The sequence below is a fragment of the Cololabis saira genome, chromosome 5, assembly GCF_033807715.1.
Source record: "Cololabis saira isolate AMF1-May2022 chromosome 5, fColSai1.1, whole genome shotgun sequence".
In the NCBI taxonomy this organism is placed as follows: domain Eukaryota; kingdom Metazoa; phylum Chordata; class Actinopteri; order Beloniformes; family Belonidae; genus Cololabis; species Cololabis saira.
In genome coordinates this window covers 1,383,368-1,405,083 of record NC_084591.1, presented here as the reverse complement: position 1 = coordinate 1,405,083, position 21,716 = coordinate 1,383,368, and the positions used below count along the sequence as shown (strand labels likewise).

General features: G+C 43.0%; 1 protein-coding gene across 4 annotated transcripts in view; it reads right to left on the bottom strand.

The window, feature by feature from the left end:
• tdg.2 (thymine DNA glycosylase, tandem duplicate 2) overlaps positions 1-21,716 on the bottom strand; it is a 43,018-nt gene that overhangs the window by 13,827 nt on the left and 7,475 nt on the right. For 3 of the 4 annotated variants that reach the window (XM_061720743.1, XM_061720742.1, XM_061720741.1), the window contains exons 2-6: positions 16,673-17,832; positions 11,657-11,847; positions 8,596-8,665; positions 5,834-5,969; positions 2,834-2,916 (exon numbers count right to left, since the gene is read on the bottom strand). In XM_061720743.1, coding sequence (XP_061576727.1) covers positions 2,834-2,916; positions 5,834-5,969; positions 8,596-8,665; positions 11,657-11,847; positions 16,673-17,832 — 1,640 coding nt within the window. Of the gene's footprint in view, positions 1-2,833; positions 2,917-5,833; positions 5,970-8,595; positions 8,666-11,656; positions 11,848-16,650; positions 17,833-21,716 lie in introns of those variants that run through there. The other variant, XM_061720745.1, reaches the window with a different exon arrangement.

The following is a 21,716-nucleotide window of genomic DNA, read 5'->3' as shown; positions in this document are numbered from 1 at the left end:
CCCCAAGTATGGTGTGGAAATATTTCGGGTTCAAACCGAGCGATAAGGGCGAGCCACTGAACCAGATGCAGTGCAAGCGCTGCTACAACGCGTGTCTCGCAAAAGGAGGCAACACTTCAAACTTGTCCAAACGTTTAAAGGACAACCACGCGGACTTGTTCCACGACTTCAGTCAAGAACGACAGCTGATAACTTTGTTCACCAGTTCACTGCACTGTCATGTCAATTAAAGAAGTACAGACTCTCCCAGCCCGTAGTAAACCTACAGCCTACATACACAGAGTTAAAACATGTCCATGGTTAATAAATGCAATTTTTAAAATATTAAAAAAAAAAAAAATTACATTCTTAAAATATTTAAATAAATTCCACACACTAGAATATAACTTTAATATATTTTTTATATTTTAATATTATTTAATGTTTCATATATATTATAAACCATTAAGGCAATGAATTATATTAATTAATATTATATATTAAAACACACTTTTGTAAAACATTCCACTAGCCTACAATATCTAATCCTATCCTAGAGGACTGTCTCAGAAAATTAGAATATTGTGATAAAGTTCTTTATTTTCTGTAATGCAATTAAAAAAAACAAAAATGTCATACATTCTGGATTCATTACAAATCAACTGAAATATTGCAAGCCTTTTATTATTTTAATATTGTTGATTATGGTTTACAGTTTAAGATTAAGATTCCCAGAATATTCTAATTTTTTGAGATAGGATATTTGAGTTTTCTTAAGCTGTAAACCATGATCAGCAATATTAAAATAATAAAAGGCTTGCAATATTTCAGTTGATTTGTAATGAATCCAGTATGTATGACATTTTTGTTTTTGTAATTGCATTACAGAAAATCACAATATTCTAATTTTCTGAGACAGTCCTGTAGATGATAGAATGATCCTCAATTTATTTTTCTAGTTATGCCCATTTAATGTTTCATGTGGCCTATAGTTTCAAAACACAAACCTTTTGAACAATGAGAACAAGTAAAATAAAGCAATGGAATTTAAATTAAAATGACCATCTTAATTAAAATACTGTACCTCCCTCCCCCAATTACAGAAGACTAGTGCTCCTGGCTCAGAGAGGGTGACACCACCCACTCAGAAGCAGGAGTTTTTGCTGCTACAGTATTTTATTTAACATCGTGACTTTAATTTGAATGGCATTGCTTTATTTTACTTGTTCACACTGTTCTAAAGGTTTGAACATTTTAATATCCCATGCCAATTATTTATTTTATTTATTGTTGTTATTGTTCCCAAAGTCTGCTTTAAAATAAAGGAAAATATTGACATTGAGAGAGTTCCACCTTTTTACAAAAAGTATCGAAAAGTATCGAAAAGTATCGAAATACATATTGGTATCGGTATCGAAACAGAAATTTGGTATCGTGACAACCCTAGTCAGAACCCGAACCAGAACCGGTTCTCCTTCAGATACAGTTGTGTAAAAGTTAGAACGCTCTTTTATTCTTTTACCGTAGGAGACGAACCAACCCCAGAGGAACAAACCTGCAGCAGGAACTGATCGCTGCTGGTTCCTGCTGGAGGAACCGTCTACTGAGGGTTCCTGCTGGAGGAACCGTCTACTGAGGGTTCCTGCTGGAGGAAACATCTAGTTCCTGCTGGAGGAAACATCTACTGAGGGTTCCTGCTGGAGGAAACATCTAGTTCCTGCTGGAGGAAACATCTAGTTCCTGCTGGAGGAACCATCTACTGAGGGTTCCTGCTGGAGGAAACAGCTAGTTCCTGCTGGAGGAAACATCTAGTTCCTGCTGGAGGAACCATCTACTGAGGGTTCCTGCTGGAGGAACCATCTACTGAGGGTTCCTGCTGGAGGAAACATCTACTGAGGGTTCCTGCTGGAGGAAACATCTAGTTCCTGCTGGAGGAACCATCTACTGAGGGTTCCTGCTGGAGGAAACAGCTAGTTCCTGCTGGAGGAAACATCTAGTTCCTGCTGGAGGAACCGTCTACTGAGGGTTCCTGCTGGAGGAACCATCTAGTTCCTGCTGGAGGAGGATGGTTCCTTCAGCAGGAACTCTCAGTAGATGGTTCCTGCTGGAAGAAACATCTAGTTCCTGGTGAAGGAGGATCTACAAGTTGTGATCACGGAAGAACGTAGTTTTACCAACATGTTTTTACTGTCTGGTTTCATTCTTGTGAAATAAAAAGGTTCCTAGTCGTTCCTCTGGGCTTTGGTTCCCCCCACTGAGCTCCAGAGGAGACTCAGAGGTTCTGGTTTTAGTTCCTAGTTGTTTCTCTGGGAGACTCAGAGGTTCTGGTTTTAGTTCCTAGTTGTTTCTCTGGGAGACTCAGAGGTTCTGGTTTTAGTTCCTAGTTGTTCCTCTGGGAGACTCAGAGGTTCTGGTTTTAGTTCCTAGTTGTTCCTCTGGGAGACTCAGAGGTTCTGGTTTTAGTTCCTAGTTGTTCCTCTGGGAGACTCAGAGGTTCTGGTTTTAGTTCCTAGTTGTTCCTCTGGGAGACTCAGAGGTTCTGGTTTTAGTTCCTAGTTGTTCCTCTGGGAGACTCAGAGGTTCTGGTTTTAGTTCCTAGTTGTTCCTCTGGGAGACTCAGAGGTTCTGGTTTTAGTTCCTAGTTGTTCCTCTGGGAGACTCAGAGGTTCTGGTTTTAGTTCCTAGTTGTTCCTCTGGGAGACTCAGAGGTTCTGGTTTTAGTTCCTAGTTGTTCCTCTGGGAGACTCAGAGGTTCTGGTTTTAGTTCCTAGTTGTTTCTCTGGGAAACTCAGAGGTTCTGGTTTTAGTTCCTAGTTGTTTCTCTGGGAGACTCAGAGGTTCTGGTTTGACTCACCTTTGCCGTTAAAAGCTGCTATCAGCGGTTTGTATTTCTGCAGCTTCTCCAGCAGCTGGCGTCCTCCGTCTCGGATCTCCTTACTGGACGGAACAGACAGAACCGGGATCAAACTTCAGTTAAACTGAAAACACGAGAATGGCAGGGCTGGGGATCCGTTCAAATGTCAAGAATCGATTCGATTCCGATTCTTAAGATTCAGAATCGATAGAATCAAATGTAATCCCAAGACAGTATATAAAGTAATGAAATATAGACAATTTATGCAATTATAACTGAAAACTTTAATGTTTTCATACCTTTAAACATATTTAAAAGGCAAAAACCTGGCACCAGTTATTCTGGTGTCCAACAAAATATTCCTTTTTTGGGCAAAAACAAAAAAGACCAAAAGTTGTATTGTAATGATGAGAAAGATAAATAAATAAATAAAATAAATAAAAAACGATCTTTGGACATATGAATCGATTTTTAGGAATAAATATGAGAATCAATTTAGAATCGGAAAATTGATTCTAAATCGGAAAAATCTTTTTTTTTCCGATTCTTTTTCCGATTCTAAATCGATTCTCATATTAATCCCTAAAAATCGATTCATATGTCTAGATGTCAAGATTTTTTTTTTTTATTTTACATTTTCTTTTTTTACATTTTTTTCCTCATTACAACTTTTGGTATTTTTTTGCTTTTGCCCAAAAAAGGAATGTTTTGTTGGACACCAGAATAACTGGTGCCATGTTTTTGCCTTTAAATATGTTTAAAGGTATGAAAACATTAAAGTTTTCAGTTATAATTGCATAAATTGTCTATATTTCATTACTTTATATACTGTCTTGGGGTTACTTTTGCATAAATGTTAAAAACCAAATTCTCATAAATGGGAAAAACTAAAACAGATTTCCTGCGTCTCTGTTTCCTCCCTGGATGTGTTTGGTAATTCTGACCCACGATGTTTCTGTTTCAGTTCTATCAGCATTCTGGGAGCTGATTGGTCCTTACAGCATCATTAGCTGCAATACTTGCTGTTGAATCTCAATATAATACTAGTATTAATATGTTGCAGAACTACAGTCATATCATTCATGCAACTGTTTTAATAACACTAAAGGCCCTGACACACCAACCCGACGTCGCCCGCTGTCGGCCGACTGCTGTGTCGGGCTCACTAGACACACCGCAAATACGACACCCGACGGCGAACTAGCACGTACGTTCTGCGCATGCGTGAGAGGTAATTCCCCTCCAGACCAGCAGACAAAACAGACAAACAAAACTCTGGAGAATTACCGCTGGCTGAAATAAATCATTTAGGAAGATAAATGTTGGTTTAATAGATGAAATCTAACAGTTGTAGCTACGCCTGTTAAGAAATTTGCTCCGAAAATTTCGGGATTTTCTGCCTGCCGGCTCCGGAGCTGATTTATGGTTCCATGTTAAATCGTCGCAGAGCCTACGGCGTAGGGGACGGCGTAGGGGACGGCGTAGGGGACGGCGTAGGGGACGGCGTAGGGGACGGCGTAGGGGACGGCGTAGGGGACGGCGTAGGGGACGGCGTAGGGTACGGCGTAGGGGACGGCGTAGGGGACGGCGTAGGGGACGGCGTAGGGGACGGCGTAGGGGACGGCGTAGGGGACGGCGTAGGGGACGGCGTAGGGGACGGCGTAGGGGACGGCGTAGGGGACGGCGTAGGGGACGGCGTAGGGGACGGCGTAGGGGACGGCGCGCGTTCCCGCATAACCTACGGCGTAGGTGTTGGTGTAACGCGGAACCATAAATCAGCCTTTATTCTGGCGCGGTTTGAAAAAGACAAGCGAGTTTATGTAGATTATGTGAGTTTAAGATTATGTACATTCACTGAGTGAATATTATGAAAATAAAATATATATTTCTCGCTAGAAATGTAACCAAAACGCATTTTTATGCAGAAGCTAACTTAAAATATTGATTTTATTCACTAAAAAATAAGAAATGTCCGCCATGTTTTTTTTTTGATTCAGTCCGCAAATGACGACGAAAAGCATTCTGGGAAATTCTGGGAACAGCCAATCACAGAGTGAGCTGTTTGACCGACGTCCCGACGCCAATTCGACATGTTGAATCGGCTGAAAAGCTCCCGACGGGCTAACGACAGACGCACCGACGCTCATGGACGGCCTGACAGCCGAAAACCGGCTTGGTGTGTCAGGGCCTTAACCCAAATCAATATCGGAATCAAATCAAATCTTGATAATTGATTCTGAATCTTAAGAATGGAATCTTGACATTTGATTGGATCCCCGGCCCTGGAGTGGGCAGCGTCTCCCGGACGGCGCTGCGTCTCCCGGACGGCGCTGCGTCTCCCGGACGGCGCAGCGTCTCCCGGACGGCGCAGCGTCTCCCGGACGGAGCCGCGTCTCCCGGACGGAGCCGCGTCTCCCGGACGGCGCCGCGTCTCCCGGACGGAGCCGCGTCTCCCGGACGGCGCCGCGTCTCCCGGACGGCGCAGCGTCTCCCGGACGGCGCAGCGTCTCCCGGACGGCGCCGCGTCTCCCGGACGGCGCCGCGTCTCCCGGACGGCGCCGCGTCTCCCGGACGGCGCCGCGTCTCCCGGACGGCGCCGCGTCTCCCGGACGGCGCCGCGTCTCCCGGACGGAGCCGCGTCTCCCGGACGGAGCCGCGTCTCCCGGACGGAGCCGCGTCTCCCGGACGGCGCCGCGTCTCCCGGACGGAGCCGCGTCTCCCGGACGGCGCAGCGTCTCCCGGACGGCGCCGCGTCTCCCGGACGGCGCCGCGTCTCCCGGACGGCGCCGCGTCTCCCGGACGGCGCCGCGTCTCCCGGACGGAGCCGCGTCTCCCGGACGGAGCCGCGTCTCCCGGACGGCGCCGCGTCTCCCGGACGGAGCCGCGTCTCCCGGACGGCGCAGCGTCTCCCGGACGGCGCAGCGTCTCCCGGACGGCGCAGCGTCTCCCGGACGGCGCAGCGTCTCCCGGACGGTGTCACTGCTCCCGGACGGGTCTCACCTGGAGAGCTCCTTGCTGCCGGGCGTCGTCCTCTCCACCATGTTGGTGAAGCCGATGCCGTACTTCTCCGGCAGGCTCTGGTCGTGGGCGTAGTTGAGCTGCTGGTCCGTCAGGCCGGACAGGAACAGACACTTCCCTGGAATCAGACATGCAGGGCGTTTACGTGGGAAGTTTAATTCAGTTTAATTCAGAATTGAAATTAAATCCGGTTTAAAATGAGTAAAAATTACCACGTAAACACCTAATTCCCAATGAAAATGGCCATTCCGAATTAAACTTAATTCTGAAGTAAGTGGCTGGTTTATTCCGATTTTAAATCCGAATAGAATAATTCCGCGATCATGAATATGATGATGATTTTTAATTCGGAATTAATTATTCCAAATTAAATAATTCCGAATTAAACTATTTTCCATCGAGTTTACATGGAAATAGTACCGTATTTTCTGGACTATAAGCCGCATCCGCTCTATTTAAAAAAAAAAAAAGATATTTAGCCGCAGATACTTCTGTTGTTAGATTAGATATTTACTGTACAGAAGGATTTTGAACCGTAAACGATAAATAGTTGCCTACATTTTGTGAGAAGTTATTATGCACTCTATGAGTCTGTTCTTTGCCGCATATTTTCTACTTTCTATCTTTTATTACTATTTTATTGATCATTCTAGCTAGTGATGCACCGAAATGAAAATTTGTGGCCGAAACCGAAACCGAAAATAATAATAAACACTTGGCCGAATACCGAACATGGTTCTTCAGCAGTTTTTCATTTATCTTGCCAATTTTTTCACCATTGCATAAATCAAATACATTTGATTTAGGCTTTTCAAAGAAAAAGATTTTCTACAAGGTAGAAAATATTTATTGAACATAAAAAACTGAACATGTTTTAATTTCCAGCATTATGTTGTTTTGGTTCCACCTCCTGGTGAATGTTGGTAAAATTCTTATGGGGTTAGTTTTTGGTTGGCCAACGATTTATGTTTGTGGTGCAACCGTTACGGGACGGAGCGGCCAGTCTATTTCCTTATTTTACAACGCCGTTATTAATTGTTCGGTTTTTTTCCCACTTATTCCACCGAACACCGAAAGTGTTTTTTTGCCATTTTCAGCCGAACAATTTCGGTTACCGAACAATCGGTGCATCACTAGTTCTAGCCTGTTAGTGATTTTATTGTTTCTACATTTTGTACTGTATTTTCTTGTGGTATTGTTTCATGTTATTGTATACTGTACAGCACTTTAGTCGACTTCGTCGTTTTCTAAATGTGCTATATAAATAAAATTGACATTGACATTGTAAATGATGTACATGTTTGTACCTAAATAGATCTTTCCTAAAAGCGTCTTTTAACACGGCAGCAACTTTGCTGATTAAAACGGGACAGAACCAAGAGAAAATAACCGCTATTTATTTATCTATTCATCTGTTTGAAATCTGCTTCTACTTCTATCTGCTAAAGAAGAAGTAGCGTATTCTTCTTTGCATTTATTTTGTCTTAGTTTTGATTCTAATTCCGGTTAGCACTCCCCCTAGTGGTGGAAGAAAAATCCACAGAATAGAACCTTTGTATAAGCTGCACGGTTGAAAACCTATGAAAAAAGTAGCGGCTTATAGTCCAGAAAATACGGTAAATGTTCTCTGCTCTTGACCAGCGTTTACTGCTGCTACATCTTGAAACTTTGTTAAACTTTGTTAGGAAAACCAGCCCAGCGGAATATAAGATGGAGACAGACGGGGAGGGAACGAGCAGAAAGAAAGACCGGGATTAATTTAAAGAGGAATGAGTGTAAACATGATCTGAAATTATTCTATTCAGATTTTAAATCGGTATAAACCAGCCACTTACTTCAGAATTAAGTTTAATTCAGAATGGCCATTTTCATTCAGAATTAGGTGTTTACGTATGGAGGATTTTTTGTGCCAAAATTAAATAAATAAATACATCATTAATTAATAAAAATGGGAATGAAATATATCATTCATTAATTAAAATTAGAATTAAATATGTCATTAATTAATTAAAATACAATTCATTTTAAGTAAAAAAATATATTTATTATTTCAGCATTTAATTAATTAATGACACATTTAATTAAGGATTTCGTGTTGCTGCGTGTGAATCATGAAATGTAAATTTCATGATTCACTTTTTTAATTATTTTATGACATTTAATTCTAACTTTAATTAATTAATGACACATTTAATGAATTAATTATATATTTAATTCCCATTTCAATTAATTAATGATGTATTTATTTATTTAATTTTGGCACAAAAAATCCTCCATATTTACATGGGAATTTTTACTCATTTTAAAATCAGATTTAATTTTAATACTGAATTAAAGAGGAATTAAACTTCCCATGTAAACACATGGAATAAGCTTCCACCACATTTAACCATGATAAACAATAAAGCTAGATTCAAAAATAAATTAAGAAAATCAGAACTTAGCAAGGAAGTCAGTTTTAGTTAGTTGCTTTATTCTGAAATTCTTGGTTTATTCTGTAATTCTGAGTGTGTAAAATGGAATATTTTTGGTTTTTTGGTTCTGGCTGGTTTAAACTATTTAAGGGTTGAATTCCATCACATTTCAGATCAGTTTTGTTTAGATTTAGTTGTGTTTTATTTGTGAGGATTGTATTTTATTGTTTTATGTGTTAATGTTGGACCAGGAAGAATAGTCTTCACTGCAGTGAGGACTGATGGGGATCAATAATAAATAAATGAATAATAAAGTAGACGTGGACGTACAGAAATGGTTTCCTGGGTTGGGGTAATGGTGTCCTTTGAAGGCCGACAGAAGTCCTGGGTTGATTCCGATCTGAGGAGGAAATATGGAGGCGTTACCATGGAAACACACCAGGACAGAAGCGGAAACGGAAGAAACAGAAGCAGAAACGGAAGCAGAAACGGAAGCAGAAACAGAAGCAGAAACAGAAGCAGAAACAGAAGCAGAAACAGAAGAAGAAAGAGAAGCAGAAACAGAAGCAGAAGCAGAAGCAGAAGCAGAAACAGAAGCAGAAGCAGAAGCAGAAACAGAAGCAGAAACAGAAGCAGAAACAGAAGCAGAAACAGAAGCAGAAACAGAAGAAGAAAGAGAAGCAGAAACAGAAGCGGAAACAGAAACAGAAGCAGAAACGGAAGCAGAAACGGAAACAGAAGCAGAAACAGAAGCAGAAAGAGAAGCAGAAACAGAAGCAGAAACAGAAGTACAAGCAGAAGCAGAAACAGAAGCAGAAACAGAAGCAGAAGCAGAAGCAGAAGCAGAAGCAGAAGCAGAAGCAGAAACAGAAGCAGAAGCAGAAGCAGAAACAGAAGCAGAAACAGAAGCAGAAACAGAAGCAGAAACAGAAGCAGAAACAGAAGCAGAAACAGAAACAGAAACAGAAGTACAAGCAGAAGCAGAAACAGAAACGGAAAAAGAAACAGAAGCAGAAACAGAAACAGAAGCAGAAACAGAAACAGAAGCAGAAACGGAAGCAGAAACGGAAGCAGAAACAGAAGCGGAAAAAGAAGCAGACACAAAAGCAGAAACGGAAGCGGAAACAGAAGCAGAAGTAGAAACAAAAGCAGAAACGGAAGCAGAAACGGAAGCGGAAGCGGAAACAGAAGCGGAAGCAAAAGCAGAAACAGAAGCGGAAGCGGAAACAGAAGCGGAAACAGAAGCAGAAACGGAAGCAGAAACGGAAGCAGAAACGGAAGCAGAAACGGAAACGGAAGCAGAAACGGAAGCAGAAGCGGAAAAAGAAGCGGAAACAGAAAAAGAAGCAGGAGCAGAAACAGAAACAGAAGCAGAAACAGAAGCAGAAACAGAAGCAGAAACAGAAGCAGAAGCGGAAACAGAAGTACAAGCAGAAGCAGAGAAAGAAACAGAAGCAGAAACAGAAGCGGAAACGGAAACGGAAGCGGAAGCAGAAACAGAAGCAGAAGCGGAAACAGAAACGGAAACAGAAGCGGAAGCAGAAGCGGAAACAGAAGCGGAAACAGAAACGGAAACAGAAGCGGAAACAGAAGCGGAAACAGAAGCGGAAACAGAAGCGGAAACAGAAACGGAAACAGAAGCAGAAGAAACAGAAGCAGAAGCAGAAACAGAAGCAGAAACAGAAGCAGAAGCAGAAGCAGAAGCGGAAACAGAAGCAGAAGCAGAAACAGAAACAGAAACAGAAGCAGAAGCAGAAACGGAAGCAGAAACGGAAGCAGAAACGGAAGCAGAAACGGAAGCAGAAACGGAAGCAGAAACGGAAGCAGAAACGGAAACGGAAGCAGAAACGGAAGCAGAAGCGGAAAAAGAAGCGGAAACAGAAGCAGAAGCAGAAACAGAAGCGGAAACAGAAGCAGAAGCAGAAACAGAAACAGAAACAGAAGCAGAAGCAGAAACGGAAGCAGAAACGGAAGCAGAAACGGAAGCAGAAACGGAAGCAGAAACGGAAGCAGAAACGGAAACGGAAGCAGAAACGGAAGCAGAAGCGGAAAAAGAAGCGGAAACAGAAAAAGAAGCAGGAGCAGAAACAGAAACAGAAGCAGAAACAGAAGCAGAAACAGAAGCAGAAACAGAAGCAGAAGCGGAAACAGAAGCGGAAGCGGAAGCAGAAACAGAAGCAGAAGCGGAAACAGAAACGGAAACAGAAACAGAAGCGGAAGCAGAAAAAGAAGCAGAAACGGAAGCAGAAACGGAAGCAGAAACGGAAGCAGAAACGGAAGCAGAAACGGAAGCAGAAACAGAAGCAGAAAAAGAAGCAGAAACAAAAGCAGAAGCAGAAGCAGAAACAGAAAAAGAAGCAGAAACAGAAGCAGAAACGGAAAAAGAAGCAGAAACGGAAAAAGAAGCAGAAGAAGCAGAAACAGAAGCAGAAGCAGAAACGGAAACGGAAAAAGAAGCAGAAGAAGCAGAAGCAGAAACAGAAACAGAAACAGAAGCAGAAGCAGAAACGGAAACGGAAAAAGAAGCAGAAGAAGCGGAAGCAGAAACAGAAACAGAAGCAGAAACGGAAACGGAAAAAGAAACAGAAGCAGAAACAGAAACAGAAGCGGAAACAGAAGCGGAAACAGAAGCGGAAACAGAAGCGGAAACAGAAGCGGAAACAGAAGCGGAAACAGAAACGGAAACAGAAGCGGAAACAGAAGCGGAAACAGAAGCGGAAACAGAAGCGGAAACAGAAGCGGAAACAGAAACGGAAACAGAAGCGGAAACAGAAGCGGAAACAGAAGCGGAAACAGAAGCGGAAACAGAAACGGAAACAGAAGCAGAAACAGAAGCAGAAGCAGAAGCAGAAACAGAAACAGAAGCAGAAGCAGAAACAGAAGCAGAAGCAGAAACAGAAGCAGAAACAGAAGCAGAAGCAGAAACAGAAGCAGAAACAGAAGCAGAAGCAGAAACAGAAGTACAAGCAGAAGCAGAAACAGAAGCAGAAACAGAAGCAGAAGCAGAAACAGAAGCAGAAACAGAAACAGAAGCAGAAACAGAAGTACAAGCAGAAGCAGAAACAGAAGCAGAAACAGAAGCAGAAGCAGAAACAGAAGCAGAAGCAGAAACAGAAACAGAAGCAGAAACAGAAGTACAAGCAGAAGCAGAAGCAGAAACAGAAACAGAAGCAGAAGCAGAAGTACAAGCAGAAGCAGAAGCAGAAACAGAAACAGAAGCAGAAACAGAAGTACAAGCAGAAGCAGAAGCAGAAACAGAAGCAGAAGCAGAAACGGAAGCAGAAACGGAAGCAGAAACGGAAACAGAAGCAGAAACTGAAACTGAAGCAGAAACAGAAGCAGAAACAGAAACAGAAGTAGAAACTGAAACTGAAGCAGAAGCAGCACTCACGATGAGGATGTCCAGGTCGTAGGTCAGCACGTCCGGCAGCGTGCGGCTCATCACTTCCTCCGCAGACATGCCGTTGAAGCGGTTCAGCGTTCTCTTGGCTTTCTTGGCGGCGTCGGCCTCGTCGTCCTCCGGCGTCTCGCCGTCCTCCGCCTGCCGCAGGGGAGGCCGGCCCCTCTTCTTCTTCTTCTTCACTGGTGGCACAAGCAGGACAGAGAGACGGAGAGGTGAACCCGCTTTACAGGGGAGCACCGGGGCACAGAACACTGAAACATTTCAGAACATGTGGATATGTGCATGCCCTACTGCCCACCTGCCCCCTCTCGTGTTTGGGAGGGTTCTTTAACGGTTAAAGGTGGGTTTGTTTGTGTTTGGGAGGGTTCTTTAACGGTTAAAGGTGGGTTTGTTTGTGTTTATTAACGGTTAAAGGTGGGTCTGTTTGTGTTTGGGAGGGTTCATTAACGGTTAAAGGTGGGTTTGTTTGTGTTTGGGAGGGTTCTTTAACGGTTAAAGGTGGGTTTGTTTGTGTTTGGGAGGGTTCTTTAACGGTTAAAGGTGGGTTTGTTTGTGTTTGGGAGGGTTCTTTAACGGTTAAAGGTGGGTTTGTTTGTGTTTGGGAGGGTTTATTAACGGTTAAAGGTGGGTTTGTTTGTGTTTGGGAGGGTTCTTTAACGGTTAAAGGTGGGTTTGTTTGTGTTTGGGAGGGTTCTTTAACGGTTAAAGGTGGGTTTGTTTGTGTTTGGGAGGGTTCTTTAACGGTTAAAGGTGGGTTTGTTTGTGTTTGGGAGGGTTCTTTAACGGTTAAAGGTGGGTTTGTTTGTGTTTGGGAGGGTTTATTAACGGTTAAAGGTGGGTTTGTTTGTGTTTGGGAGGGTTTATTAACGGTTAAAGGTGGGTTTGTTTGTGTTTGGGAGGGTTAATAACGGTTAAAGGTGGGTTTGTTTGTGTTTGGGAGGGTTCTTTAACGGTTAAAGGTGGGTTTGTTTGTGTTTGGGAGGGTTTATTAACGGTTAAAGGTGGGTTTGTTTGTGTTTGGGAGGGTTCTTTAACGGTTAAAGGTGGGTTTGTTTGTGTTTGGGAGGGTTCTTTAACGGTTAAAGGTGGGTTTGTTTGTGTTTGGGAGGGTTCTTTAACGGTTAAAGGTGGGTTTGTTTGTGTTTGGGAGGGTTTATTAACGGTTAAAGGTGGGTTTGTTTGTGTTTGGGAGGGTTCTTTAACGGTTAAAGGTGGGTTTGTTTGTGTTTGGGAGGGTTTATTAACGGTTAAAGGTGGGTTTGTTTGTGTTTGGGAGGGTTTATTAACGGTTAAAGGTGGGTTTGTTTGTGTTTGGGAGGGTTTATTAACGGTTAAAGGTGGGTTTGTTTGTGTTTGGGAGGGTTTATTAACGGTTAAAGGTGGGTTTGTTTGTGTTTGGGAGGGTTCTTTAACGGTTAAAGGTGGGTTTGTTTGTGTTTGGAGTGGTTAATAACGGCCAATTATCATTATATTATTGTAAATGGCTCAATAATGTTGACAATTATATTGTTTATGGGCAATAATTTGTCCAGCAAAATGGGTTCAGGTGATACCTGTATATATATATATATATATATATATATATATATATGAGTTGAATTGGTATTTTTTTTAATCGTCATTTTTATCGTTATCCGGATAAATGCCAGTGGTCTATTAATAATGGCTTCGCGGGGGTTTTGGTTGTGTTCCGGGTGGTTCTGGTTCTGCATTCATTCCTTTACTCGTCAATAGGAATGAACAGGTTTTTTGTCACCATGGTAACAAGCCCCATAGGAATGAATGGGGCCATTTCCACCTTACATGTTTGTAAACCGCAGCTTCATGAGATTTTAACATGTTGTCGTCCACAGCGCGGCGAGTCTTTGAACGTTTGAACGATGTCTCTACGATAACCTGTTGCCTAGCAACAAGCGTCCAAAATCTAAACTTGACATTATATTTTAATTCGGAGTTCAATATCTCAAAAGCTGTAATTATTTGCACAATGGAGATTGTACCGTCCTGTAGTCCCAGTCCACCAAAGTCTTTGAACGTTTGAACGATGTCTTTACGATAAGCTATGGCCGAGCAAAAAGCAGCTGAATTTTCCACCAGCTAGCCGCTAGCGTTGCCACGGTAACACTTTTGACTGAGAAAAGTTACGCCCATTGAGGCCACGATGAAGACGCACGTATTGACGTATGCCATGCCTGGGTGCAAGCTGCGGTTTGGGCAGCATTAACGGACTGATGATGATAATAATAATAATAATAACAATAATATTGATAATAATAATAATAATAATAATAATAATAATAATAATAATAATAACTAGACAATTTCCTCGCAGAAATTTCGAGAGTGCCATGCCGGGGTGCTGCACATTTGTGTACATTATTGCATTTTGCAAGCAATAAAAGGTGAAGGACTCACATATCGGCCAATCAGAAGAAGGGGCGGGGCTAATTTGCACCAATGAACGTCAAGGACTCAATACAGAGTCCAATGACACCACCCATGACTCTCTATTGCCACTTTTCCACTAGTCTCGCTTCAGCCCGGCTCGGCTCGACGCGGCTCCACCCGTTTGTCCGGTAACACTAACGGGACCGATAACAGAACCGCTAACGGGACTGCTAGCGGGATCGCTAGCGGGATTGCTAACGGGACCGCTAACGGGACTGCTAACAGAACCGCTAACGGGACCGCTAACGGGACCGCTAACGGGACCGCTAACGGGACCGCTAACGGGACCGCTAATGGAACTGCTAACGGGATAGCTAACCGTAACGCTAACGGGACCGCTAAAAGAACTGCTGACGGGATTGCTAACGGGACCGCTAACGGAACCGCTAACGGGACGCTAACGGGGCCGCTAACGGGGCCGCTAACGGTAACACTAACGGGGCCGATAACAGAACCGCTAACGGGACCGCTAGCGGGATCGCTAGCGGGACTGCTAACGGGACCGCTAACGGGACCGCTAACAGAACCGCTAACGGGACCGCTAACGGGATCGCTAACTGAACCGCTAACGGGACCGCTAACAGAACCGCTAACAGAACCGCTAACGAGACCGCTAACAGAACCGCTAACGGGACCGCTAACGGGACCGCTAACAGAACCGCTAACGGGACCGCTAACGGGACCGCTAACAGAACCGCTAACGGGACCGCTAACAGAACCGCTAACGGAACCGCTAACGGGACCGCTAACAGAACCGCTAACGGGACCGCTAACGGGACCGCTAACGGGACCGCTAACGGGACCGCTAACGGGATTGCTAACGGAACCGCTAACGGGAAGCTAGAAGCTAGATTTTCGGTTGTGACAAGCCTCAAATCACTCCACTTTGTGATCAAACCGTAGCTCTTAGCAGAAAAACGAAAACATCGTGAGAGACAGAGAATCCACCAGATTCTGTCAATCTTATTTTTATTCAGATATTCCTTAAAATGTGTTAGTAACGGCAGTTCGAAAACAAAGTGAGAGCTTTTTGAAGAAAACTTTTTTTTACATTGCAGTCAATGGAGACAGATGCAGGAATTTGCGTGGCTGTTAGCCCTCCCGTTTAAATTTTGTGCATACCACGCCTGTCAAAGTCACATTATATGAATCCCAACACCTATGTCTACATTTTGACCAAAAATTATTTGTCCAGCTTTTACGGTTCGGCCGTGAGCTCGAGTTACAAATAAAAATTATGGTAATTTTTTCAATGTTTCGCTCACTCTAAACAATTAGAACTTCACTCTAGATTTGACAAAAAAGTGATTTCCAGTCGTCGCTTGAGCGCTCATATCTTGAAAAGTGTCCATTTTAGGAAAAAACTGTTTCAGGTTTGGAGAGAGAAGAGACGTTGTCCTCCGTTTTGAAGTTTGAATGACAGTTCTACGTGCAAGTATGAGAAAGATACGTGACTGAGAAAAAAGGTGAATTTCGTCTTTTTTCTCCCATCCGCTTTGAATGGCGCCATAGAAATACATGGGGAAATGAGTTCCCCATTAGTTTGGAAATTTGGAAATGTTTTTGCACTTCGTGCAAAAACTATTTGTGCCATCGCTCTGAAAATCCACAGGACTGTAGTTAAATTCAGGGCCTACAACTTTCTAAATCGGTTCAGAATTTTTCGAGTAACGGTGTGCGAGTGGTGAGGCCCCAAAGTTCTCCCAATGCATTCCGGATGGCGCTAAAAGCGCACGTTTGTGCATATTGCGCAAAAACGTGCACGCTAATCGCTTATAAAAGTCATAGCACACGATTCCCGCTTAAGGCGCACGTTTCTACGTTTTTACTTTTCGCGGTTTCTCAAAGCTGTAGGAGGAGTAGCGAACCGAAATCTGTCCGGAAAATGAATAATAATAAACCCGCAGGATAACATTAGTGCCTCTGGCGAATTCCTCCTTCTTGATATTGCATAGCTTTGGAGGAGGAGTGCCTCTTGCTGCAGCCGTGGCACTAATAATAATAACTAGAAAAGAAAAACCCGCGCAAACGGTTTTTCTTCTCGTTTTTTCTCTGTTTTATTTTTTTAAGATTTTTCTTCTTCCATATCAGACCGGGGTTATGCCATACACCCACTGCAAAGCTTTTTGTGACTCTAAGTCACAAAATTTGCTAGCAAGCTAGCATTTTGCTAGCATTTTGCGAGCAAGCTAGCTAAAAAACAAGTTGTAAAATGTGTTTTTTCTGTTTTTTTCTGGCATTATTTTTTAAGGGGGGTTCTTGGCGTACACCTCCGGCTCTGCGGGAGGAGTTTCTTCTTTTGGGCTAGTGAAAGGCTTATGTAACATTTTGCTGGATAGCAATATTGGCTTGCTACTACTGACAGGCCCATAACAAGACAAGGTGGCTAGGTGCTTGTTTGATGGAGATGGAGACTTTGAAATATTCTACAGAGCCACAACAACTGGTTTGGAAATCTTTCTGTGAAGCATGTGTGAACTAAAAATGACAATTAATCAATTTCTGAAAAACCAGCAGATGTCGCTCAGAGATACCTGAGGAAACCCTGTCATTTACCCTGAGAGGGGTCAGGAGGCGGGAACTGGAGCTGATCGTGTGACTCCTGCCCCGGCTGAGGGGAGTGCAGGGCTGCCGCGGGATGCTGCTGAAGATCCTGGAGATCCTGGAGATCCTGGAGCTCATGTTGCTCCTGGAGATCATGATCCTCCTTAAGATCTTGATGCTCCTGATGATCCTGAAGCTCTTGCAGCTGCTGCTGCAGCTGAAGATGTTCCTGTTGCTGCTGCCGCAGATGTTCCTGCTGCCGAAGACCTTCCTGCTGCCGAAGTTGTTCTTGCTGCCGAAGACCTTCCTGCTGCCGAAGTTGTTCTTGTTGCTGCTGCCGGAGATGTTCTTGTTGCTGCTGCCGCAGATGCTGCTCCTGCCGCAGATGCTGCTCCTGCCGGAGATGCTGCTCCTGCCGGAGATGCTGCTCCTGCCGCAGATGCTGCTGCTGCCGGAGATGCTGCTGAAGCTGTTGCTGCTGCTGAAGATGCTGCTGGAGATACTGCTGCTGAAGATGCTGCCGAAGATGTTCCTGCTGCTGCTGCAGATGCTCCTGCTGCTGAAGCTGCTCCTGCTGCTGCAGATGCTGCCGGAGTTGATGCTGCTGCTGAAGATGCTGCCGCAGATGTTGCTGCTGCTGCAGCTGTTGCTGCTGCTGAATGTGCTGCTGGAGATACTGCTGCTGCAGATGCTGCTGGAGATACTGCTGCTGCAGATACTGCTGCTGCTGCTGCAGGTGCTGCTGCTGCAGATGCTGCTGCTGCAGATGCTGCTGCTGCTCCTTCTGAAGCTGGTGCTGCTGCTTCTGGAGTTGCTCCTGCTGCTGCTGCTGCTGCTGGTGCAGATGCTGCTGCTGCTTCTGGAGTTGCTGCAGATGCTGCTGCTGCAGATCCTGCTGCTGCTCCTTCTGAAGCTGCTGCTGCTGCTTCTGGAGCTGCTGCTGCTGCAGATCCTGCTGCTGCTGCAGAAGCTGCTGCTGCTGCAGATGTTCCTGCTGCTGGTGCTCGTGGTAGGGACTGGCGGCACCGGGGCAGCTTTGGTAAAACGCCTCCTGGCAAGTTTCTGGGTCCTGCTGGTCGGGGAACTCTTCTGCAGAGCCGACAGAGTACTGGTCCACGGAGTGCTGGGGCGTCACTTGCTGAACCTCTGGATGCTCCTGGCTGGACTGGTACCTGGAGGAGAGGAGGGAAACGTCAGGATCCACATGTGCCGTTTGCAGAGGTGGAAAAAGTACAAAAATATTGTACTTAAGTAAAAGTAAAAATTTTCTGCTTGAAAATTACTAAAGAAAAGTAAAAAGTACCCATTAAGAACATTACTCAAGTAAAAGTATAAAAGTACCTCAAATTAAATATAATCAAGTACCAAAAGTACATGGTGTAAAATGTACTTAAGTACAAAAGTAAAAAGCACAAAATTATTTTCTGCTGCTGTACCCCATTGGCCCCGCTGACAGGTCCACCCTCAGCGTTAAATCAACGCACCCCTACGGCGTAGGGTCTGCGTCGCCGCGTACCCTACGCCGTAGCTCTACGCCGGTGTAACGCGGAACCATAAATCAGCCCCCGCTGTGCTGTTCTCACGGCAATAGCCTACATTTTCATTTAATGTAAGACTTTAATTTGTAGCGAGTAACGACGTGTCCAATTTTAAATATAGCGGATTAAAAGTACGATTTTTTCCTTGAAAATGTAACGAAGTAAAAGTAAAAGTACAGAAAAAAGAAAGTATCAATAAAAGTACAAATTCTCAAAAATCTTAAGTACAATAACGAAGTACTTGTACTTCGTTACTTTACACCACTGGCCGTTTGACAGAACATGTGAGGAGCCTTGCCTTCAAGGACCTCCGTGACCTGGACAACTGTGCGTCTACAGCGAATGAAATTAACTTCTTTCAATGCGGCTATTTGTAAAAAATTATGAGCATGAAACCTCAAGATTTATTGATCCATATCATAATTAACACTCCAGCCCTGACGCAGCTTTCTGGTGACGAGTCTCTAGGGGTGGGCAAAAATATTGATACGGCAATATATTGCGATACATAGTCTCCCGATACGATATCGATATTCAATGTAGGGCTGTGCGATTAATTGATTTTAAATCTAAATCGGATTTATTAATCACAATCGATGTTAAAAAAAGGAAAATCAGAAAATCGATTTTCCTTTTTTGCAGCTGCATTACAGACTGAGCTCGTCTAGTCATCTTTGTTTGGTCAAGAAAATTGTAAATGTTGTCACTTTAGTAAACTCAAGGATGATTTACAGTATCTTTCAATTGCACTTCATTCCCAATAGGGAAATTTTTAAGATAAAATATTTCAAACAATTTATTCCATTGTCTTTTGTAGTTTTACCAAAAAAAATCGAAATCGAAAATCGGGTTTTCTGAGAAAAAAAATCTGGATTTTATTTTTGTCCAAAATCGCCCAGCCCTAATTCAATGTATGTATCGCGATATATTGCCGTATCAATATTTGTACTGTATTTTTGTGATTTCAATTTCAGTGTGGGTGAGACACTGCATTTTATTTTGAGTATTTTATATCTAAGAATAATGCACACTGCACTTTTTATTGTGTTTTTTCATGCAAATATGTTGCATATTAAAATGGAAAGTTTGAATTACATTGTTTTGACTCAGTCTGTCCAATGAATGATCACTATCATCTGATATACATTTATACAACTTGGATTTTAAGATGTGTACTGCATTTCTAAATTTTTCAGTGAACTATGTAGAATATCGCAATATATCGGGATATATTGCATAATCGGGATATCGCAATATTGTATCGTATCGTGGCTCAAGTATCGTGATGCGTATCGTAAGGTCCTTCCCAATACCCACCACTACGAGTCTCGGCATAAAACACAGACGGTGTGGTGTCGTTTGTCCCATGATGATGATTGTAGGGCTGTTCGATTAATCGATTTTAAATCGTAATCGCGATTATGTAATTAGAACGATGTTAAAACGTGAAAATCGTAAAATCGGTTTAAAAAAAAAAAATCGATAATAAGAGCAAAGTTTGCACTTAAAGCCCAATGGGGCAAATGTTCAACAAAAAAACAGCATATTTGAAATCATTTCTTTGCCTTTTGTCAATTCACAAAATAATCGTAATCGTAATCGAAAATCGGATTTTGAGAAAAAAAAAAAAAAATCGAGATTTTATTTTTGGGCAAAATCGAACAGCCCTAGATGATCGTTATCCACCATGTCTGAAAATAAAAGGGTGGAAATGCTGAGAAACCCTCTCAGTAGGGACAGTGTGTGTGTGGGGGGGACTTGTGCGTGGGGTTGAGAGATACCGCCTAGAGATAGTCGGGCTCACTTCCACACATAGCTAGGGCTCTGGAACCCAGCGCCTTGAAAGTAGAGATGTACCGATCGGTATCGCCCCGATAATGGCCCTATCGGAAAATAATGGTTCAAAGTGGGCTGATCAGATGACGTTTACAACAACAAACCGCCGCCAGCGCTGCGTTCCCACACCTCAGTCGCTAGGCTCGCCGGTATGGGGGTTTTGCAACGTCCGAAAAGGACAACAAATTTGCAGTTTGCAAGTTATGTCCAAAGCAGATACCCCGAGGAGGAATGTTAAAAAAGAATTTCAACGCAACAAAGCTGATAGGACATTTGAAAGTTTTTCACACGAAGGAGTTTATTGAGTTGCCAAAGTTAGCTGCCGCTAAGGCGGAGAAAGAAAAGGAGCAACGCCACTAAAGCCTGAATTAGGGCTGGGCGATATATAGAGATTTTAATATATATCGATATATTTTCAAACGCGATATGGTACGAGACAATATCGTTTATATCGATTTACTGAACAATCGGTGCATCACTGCTGCTAAACAGTCCCCTCACCAACAGTGTCCAGCGGCGCTACGTTCCCAACGTTGTGTACGCTACTGTACATACTCACCGGTATTACGGTATATGAAAAATTCATCTCATAAGAAAAATAAACACCGGTATTCGGTATGAACCGGTATACCACCCAGTAGGGCTGTTTTGCCCAAAAATAAAATCTCGATTTTTTTTCTCTCAAAATCCGATTTTCGATTACGATTATTTTGTGAATTGACAAAAGGCAAAGAAATGATTTCAAATATGCTGTTTTTTTTATTGAACATTTGCCCCATTGGGCTTTAAGTGCAAACTTTGCTCTTATTAAACCAAAAATGAATGAATAAAGTGCAAAACTCTGTAAAATAATAAGTTGAAAAAAAGTTTTAAAAAATATAATAAAATATAAAGTTTTATCTCTGAAAAAGAAAATCAGCAAATCAGCACTTGCAAACATACAGTAAGTTATATTTCCAATTAAATAAAACAAGACATTTTATAATTAAACTAAACTGGGTCTTTGCATGCTAAATAATAATCAACCCATGAAGGAGGTAGAGGTGTGGAATGTCAGTCATTACATTTGATATTCACATTTGCAAGTTTTTTGCAAGGAACACGAGCCGGTCTAGCGGTGGCATGTTAGTTTATCACCATGGTTACAACGCCCCCTCCTACACTAAAGAGCCTCTCCCATGGGGCACTTGTTGCAGGTATTGAGAGGAATTTCCATCAATCATTAATATGGTATCAATCATTAATACGTGTGCAGACAAGGTTTAAAAAAAAAAAAAAAAAAAAAAAAATTTTTTTTTTTTGAAAAATCGATTTTACGATTTTCACGTTTTAACATCGTTCTAATTACATAATCGCGATTACGATTTAAAATCGATTAATCGAACAGCCCTACCACCCAGCACTAATGCCTTCCACTGAGGAAGCAGAGAGTGTGGACTCTGGGGCGTGCTCATCCAACACCCAAGCCGAGGTCACTGAGGGGTGGATGAGATTCACCCCGAGTACCTCAAGTCTCTGGATGTCTTAGGGCTGTCTTGGTTGACACGCCTGTGCGACATCGCATGGAGGAAGGGGATTAGGGGCTGCAACGATTCGTCGACGTTGTCGACAAAAATCGATAATGAAAATTGTCGAAAAATGAATTCCATTGTCGACAATTCCCGCTAGACGTGTTTTTCCAA